We start from the raw sequence: 7063 nt of genomic DNA, 5'->3' as shown, positions 1-7063 counted from the left end.
AATAGACAGGCAATGCTTTTATATCGATCAAGTTATATAAGCCAAAGCAATCACCCTCAAGCCTCCTTAGTATTAATTTTCAACCACTGATAGTTGGCTTGGTACTGACCAGAGACAACATATGGCAGCCCCTGCTGTGAGGAGTTTATGATCTAAAAGAGAGACACAGAGTTGACAGGATGTACTGGGAAATCACAAGGAGGGAGTATCTTGTTGGGGAGTGGGGCAGGTGCTCTGTTTTTTATCTCCTTATCATCCTCCCCAAGAAACAGAGGATGCTTTTCATAAGAGGCATTTACCTACAAATCTTGTTGCCTGGGTCACCATGTGCATAAACCCAGAACTCGTGTGAATATTTATTATCTAACAAGTCACTGTCTAAACCAGGAAACCCCACTGGCAGCAAATTCCTCATGCAGTTCATACATGCACACGCATAGACAGTTACCTTAATGAGTGGTAGCTCACCTTGGTGACGTGAAAAACATCAATGTCCTCCTTATATTGCTCAAGGAGCCATGAGATCAGTTCAAATATCCGATCGTGATGCTCCTCTTTGTGTAGCAGGAGGCTCATCATGGGACCAAGGGCTTTGATGATGGCCTGCTTGAGCTGCATAGATGAGACACAGAATTTATGTTCCTAAGAATTCATTCAATATCATCCAATGGGCACACCTTTTCTACTTCTAATGAGTGCAACTTCCCTTGTTCCACTGTAGGAACGGCCCTATCTCAATATTTCCTGGTAAAGAACCGGGATTCGTAGGGTTGGTTTCAGGATTATATTCTAATGCACTTCACAACTATACCAGGTAAAATATTCCCCAGATTAGTAGGCATTCTCAGCCAACTCAAAACTGCTGTAATTCCATTGGAGCTGAATGGACTTATACCAGGAATTAATTTAGCCCACTATCCCGTGTTCATCTGCACATTAGGTGCATAAAACTAGAAGCTATGTACACTGTGTACAGACCGAATTTCCATGATGTGGTGACATTATAAATATATGGGTTTTAGATGTTTTACATGACACTCTGTTCCATCCAAAAGGACCTACCATTAAATGCCATCATCACAGAAAGTGACAGATACATAGAATTTAACATTACAATTTCTGCTAAAGGTTTAGAAAGCCAGCAATTCTCACCTCCAGATCCTCACATTGCAGCCAGTTGCTGGTCACATGACAATAGAATGGAAGAATTGTATCGAAGAATCGCAATGCACCCATGCTGGGGAATGTGCTCTTATCCCAGCTAGTCAAATATAGATTTACTGCCCTTGACCATTTTTCCAGAACTTTATGGAAGGAGAGAAGACAGGCAATGTGAAAAAGACATATTAGTAATGAGGAGAAGTTGCTTTATCAGTGAACTCACCCAGGTCTAAAGTTTACTACACTTCCATGGCAGCTACTGCTTAGTTCAGGACTAGACGCTGAAATCCCATATCAATTTTGAGCTATTTCTCTTCCCCCCATTCCATGTCTTCTATCTGAAAAGGCTTTTAAATTTGCATCTCTCTCAATCTTTTTTCAATTACCATCATTTGAAGACAAATTTTTTCTCCCTTCCTTGTTACCTCTTCATTAGAGCTGGTTGAAAAAGCAGTTTAAATTAAATTAAAAATCTTTACTGATAGGTTTTTTTTTCTTCAAAATTGCAAAGTATAAAAATCATTGATATTTTTCAAAAATCAAAAAAATTTAGCCACCTCTTTAGCTGCTCCAAAACACTGGACACACACTTCCTGATTCTCATTGACATTTTTCAGGTTTGTTTTTCATCAAATTTGGAAAGAAAAATTATGGAAAATATAATTAAAAATCAAAATATTTCAACCAGCTCTCCTCTGAATGACTCGCGTCCTCTGCAGTTATTGTTTATTTAACCCTTACACTGTAGGATTTCATCTTGAGTTATAGTTTGTCTGAAAGATGTTCAGTGCCCCTAACATCCATTGGCTTTACTGGGCTTTGAAGGTATTGGGGAGCACTTTGCCCTAAAAGTAGGTGTATCTAGTGTCCTTGCTAAGAAGAATTAGGGCCCAATCCTGTTCTCTATGAAGTTTAAGGCAAAATTCCCATTTACCTCAAAGGCACAGGATTAACCCCTTACTGAGCATCACCTGAAAAGCAAAGGAAGAGAGAAGTGGAGAGGAAGAGAAGATAGAGAAAGAGGGTGAAAGGAGATGATGATAAAGAAACTAAGGGGAGAGAATGGGTGGAGGAGTGGAGAACAGGGGATTTTTAAATGTTCAGTAATGAAATCTGCTCCCTTCACCTCCTCCCCCAGGAGCCTCCTGGCAGATGGGCAGCTTCAGCCTTTGTGTGTGTTTATTTTAAATTATATCCATGAGTCATAAAGGGCCTGAACTTACAAATGCTCAGCACCTCCTGCAAAGTACGGAGCACTCTCAACTTCATTGAGTGCCACGGGAGCCAAAGAACGCAGCACCTAGTGCAATCCAGGGCAGGGAGCACAGTTCAGGGCCTGTTTGCAAACTTGGCCAGTCACTTCAATCTGTACCAAGACCCCTCAATATCCATTTTGGGCACCTCCAGTAAGTGCTGCTCTTACCACCACAAAACGCTTGTCTCAGCCTGCTGTCCTTGACTAACCCCAACATGGAGAACATGCGCTTCAGGGTCATTCCCACATAAGGGATACACTCAAGTGCTGCAGAGAAAGGCCAGAAGAGAAGGAAGAAAGATAATCAGCTGCTCTCCGCCTTCTTACAACACACTTAGAAACACCGTGGGGTAGGATGCTATGGGCTCCTAGGCCATTTTGTGCTGCGTAAGCAGAGCAGAATGGCTTTAAAGCAGCCATTGAAAGCCAGTGGGGGATTCACCCTGAAGAGGGGAATCCTCCACCAGTGTACAGCTGTGCCCAAAGGCCAACTCACTCCCAGAGTAAGGGGAGAGAGCACTGGGACAGGATGGGAAGTGGGGTGGAGAAGAGCTCCACTAGACCTGACCTTCCCCCATCCGATCCTTCAGGAACTTCAGTCAGGGACATAAGTTAGAGCTTGCACCTCCGTCTGGATAGCTCATGATCTGGAAGCCAAGAACTAGCAACAGCAGTTAATCTTGTGTCTCTCCCCACACACACCCGCGTGCACACACTCAAACAGAGCTCTGTTTAGCTGTAACATTTTTTGGTAGAGAGAGTAATCCCCTGTCCTTAAATGAAAGACAATAACTTTGAAACAAAAGATGGAAGTTACCATACCATAGGCTGATGACAGGTTGCCCAGTGTAATGAAAACAAACTCTTCAGGCAGTCCCAGTAGTTTCAGACGACACTGCAGCTCGTACATCACCTCATAGAAATAGCAGCGTGCCAGGGTCACTAAGGTGTTGCTAGCTGCCACTTTTAGTTCATTTGTTGCTTCCTAAAAAAAAAAAAACAGAGAGAGAGAGAGAGAGACTGAGGTGACTGAAGCCGGTTGCACTAGCCAGAGTTGTTTATATGAGTCAAGTCCTTATTTCTGTGCATAAGTTGTGAATGAAGCCTCCCAACTTTCTGTGGCTAGAGTCATTAGTCATAAATATTCGAGTCATTTGGCTAAACAATTTTCAGCCTTTGAGTTCCTTGCAAGCTGCTTAGTTAGACTATTTACTATTAGCTACTTGTGGTGGATGTCATATGATATTTTTCCCTGCTCTTCCCTGAGGAGGTAGTGAGACACAGACTGGGCAGCTTCAAGATATTCAGAGAGCTTTCCTGGAATAAACTGTCCCCCAAAAGGAGGCTGACTTCCTTTGGAACAAGAGAGGGATTTTTCCATGGGTTTTCCTGCTGGCAAACTATATTCTAAATCCAATGCTGCTTCTTTTGGAGATAGCTCAGATTCTGTCTGTCTTGGCGCTTTATACTGCCACTTATCGCTATAGTATCAGAGCGCCTTCCACATAACATCAGGATCAATAATGAAATCCCTAGTAGACTTTGGGAAAGACTTGCTCGTTCAGAAACCATAGGCCTGTCTCTGTGTCCGATATCATGTGTCTCGGGTCCTGATCCTGCAAAGCACTTAAGCACATGTGTAACTTTCGCATGTGAGTTCTCCCATCCTATGCATGTGCACAAGTGCTGTCTAGGACCTGGGCTTTGGTCTGGAGGAAGGTGTGGGCCTCTAACAGGAGAATAGATTTTTGTTTCAGTATATAGTTTACCCCCTCAAAAAGAGAGTTTTAATTAGTTAAAGCTTTGGATCCTTTGATTAGTATCTCGGGAGAACTAACTTACCTCGGTCTCTCTCATGTGGTTTGAGGCCAGGGTTATTATTTTGTTCAGTAGCCTTCTCTCTAGGCCCCCGGTGTCCTGCTGTAATATTTTCTCCAGGACACAGTAAATGTCTGCTCTGTTTTGCTGGGGACAAAACATAAAAGAGAACAAACAATTGGCAAAAGTTTTTCTTGATGACCACACAGTCATTTGGCAAATAAGCCCCTGCCCTAAAGAGCTTACAATCCACACATGAAATGACTACCCCAAGTCTTATCATAACAGAGCAGGTCTGTGGCCAGGAAGAGAATCCATGTCTCCTGAGTCATTATCCAGAATCCTATCCACGAGGCCACACCGACTCCTCAGCCTGCATTGGCTTAAGTGGTGTAAAACATGCCATGCCCTCCAATCCCCGCATTTAGCAGCACTTCAGAAACAGCCGAGCAATTACATATTTTAATCTTCCTGGAGAGAAAAGAGCCAGAATAAGCGCCCTTCAGTGCCCCCTTATCTAGTTTCATTTATTTAAAACAAACAATACAAATGAGCACCTTGTCCTTGCTCTATCCACTCCAGACAGAATTTGTAAATTTGTAATTACAAAATACCCAACTCCCGCAATAAGTCCTCAACAGCTCCTAGGGGAAATTAACTCAGCAGTTAGATCTACATCTATGTGACCTGCATGCCAAGGTCATAAAGCACTTTGGAATGTTCAAAGCCAATCAGATCTCTTGACTGGCTAAACATTCCAGTGGTTCTGCTTGAAAAGGAATGCTTCTGCACACTGCAATCATACCAGACAGCTCCACTGGGGAGAAGCTCCTTCCATTCATTTTTAAATGGAAGGAGGATGTTTTTTAATTGAAAATTGTCACTGATAACTTACGAATACATAAGCAGTATGTAATTCAAGTAATTAATCAAATTAATTAGCATAATTAATTGAGTGATTCAAATAATTGAAGTATTAGGAGGCCAAGTTCAGTTCTGAACTGAACTGCTTGTCTTGGCCTCCTAGTACTTTAATTGAAACTAAAATGCCTTCTGCGTTGGCCCTTAATAGAGAAATGGACTTTGTTGGATGCAAGTATTAATAAATGGAAAAAGGGGTCTGAATATTACTCCTGGGGGAATTCTGCACTACTGCGCACGTGTATAATTAATGAGCCTAGGATTTAGAGCAGGGAGTCAGTTCACTTGGGTTTTATTCACATTCTTTTACTAACTTGCTAAGTGGTGTTGAGCAAGTAACTTAATTCCCTGTGACACAAATCATCCATAAATGGGGATAATGCTTACCATTCTCACAAGGGTGCTGTGAGTCTTAACTCATTAGTATTAGGTAAGTGCTTTGAGATTTTTGGATGAAGATGCTAAAGAAGGGCAAAATATTATTGGAAGAGCTTACTGCAAGTCCTACAGTGTACTTTTACTATATCCAGCCCATGTACTCCACTGTGTGTAAAAGGACAACGCTCTCTTTATAGAGCATTATATCATCCTGATCTGTAATAACAGCATTTTGCATTATGAGTTTATGCATGAGGACAGAAGGGTGAATCCTGATTATACTGATGGTGCGCCAGGCCAAGTTCTATACTGAATTACCCCCATGCGTTCCCCTATACCCCCATGAGGTTAGGCAGAATTTGGTGTGGACACATGGAAAGCAGATGTAATTTCATGAAACTGCCCTACCTCATCCTGTTGCAGTTTCTCTAGCAGAACTGTCACAACGCTAGCCAGCTTGGTCTCAGCTATAAAGGCAATCCTGAGGGCAATTTTGCCCTTATCTTGGTCATCCATATTTGCCAGGAGGGAAACAACCTCATTATAAACACCTGAAATTAAATAAAAGGATTCAGCTGGTTACCACTGAAATTGATGCCGGCCTCTTTAATTAATTATCCAGTAAAGATTCTGCAGGAGCCCAAACACTGTGAGAAGTAGACCTGGGAATCATGTAAATCCTCTTTCTTGCTCCTGATGACCAGGTTTGTTTGCTGAACTACCCAATGTGTTTGGGGGGAAATCATAATGAAGAAAATATGCTCCTTTCAAGTAGATCCCCACGTAAAATAATCTTCCTTTTCCTCTTTACTATCAATTCAAGAGTTTTGATCACATACAGAATAATAATTTATGGTCAAAATTTTCAAAACTAGGTGCCTAAACTTAAGCTCCTAAATCCATATTAGTCAGCATCCTAATCACATGCTTAACTCTAAGTCAACAAAGAGACCTAAAGTTAAACATATGTTTAAGAGTTTTGCTTAGTCAGCGCCCCATTTTCAAAAATCCTGAGCACCCACATGTACCTATTGGCTATGCTGGGAACTTTTGGGGGCTCAGTATCTCTTGAAAATCAGGCTCCTTTTTTAGACATCGGTATGAATTTAGAAGCCTAACTTTAGGCCCCCTGTTTTGAAGAAAGGCTTTAATCTTATTTTATGGTCGTTTAAATACTTGCAGAGAAGACTCATGGAACAGAGTTCATCCGGTTGCCTGTAGAGGTCATAAAGGACTTTTCCCTCCATGTACAATTGACTAGATGTACGCTGTGAGTGGGGTCAGGTGGTTCCCTCCAACCTTCACCTGAAGCATCAGGGATTGACCATAGCAGGAGAAGGGACACCTGGTAAGGTGGACCAGTGCTCCAAGATGGTTCAGAGAATCTGTTTCCTTAGATGTCCTGCTCACATGCTCAGGATCCAACTGATCTCCAGAGTTGTGGGTGGGAAGGAATTTTCCCCTGCTCAGATTGGCGGGGACCTTTGGGTGGGAGGATGGGGCACTGATCACCTTCTAGGATCATGTGGG

The 7063-nt window shown here is 42.2% G+C and overlaps 1 protein-coding gene across 1 annotated transcript; it reads right to left on the bottom strand.

Annotated features, from left to right (window-relative positions):
- Window positions 1-468: 468 nt before the first annotated feature.
- LOC135980245 (maestro heat-like repeat-containing protein family member 2A) lies at window positions 469-6084 on the bottom strand (the record flags this gene model as incomplete). The annotated part of the gene is made up of 6 exons (XM_065580287.1): window positions 469-612; window positions 1153-1304; window positions 2585-2683; window positions 3239-3401; window positions 4259-4381; window positions 5942-6084. Coding segments are annotated over 6 exons (824 nt in total), but the record flags the coding sequence as incomplete, so codon positions are not given.
- Window positions 6085-7063: the final 979 nt, after the last annotated feature.

Source organism: Chrysemys picta, unplaced genomic scaffold, assembly GCF_011386835.1.
Source record: "Chrysemys picta bellii isolate R12L10 unplaced genomic scaffold, ASM1138683v2 scaf2339, whole genome shotgun sequence".
Taxonomy (NCBI): domain Eukaryota; kingdom Metazoa; phylum Chordata; order Testudines; family Emydidae; genus Chrysemys; species Chrysemys picta.
The sequence above is the reverse complement of the archived record's forward strand: the minus strand, read 5'-3'. Positions and strand labels throughout refer to the sequence as shown.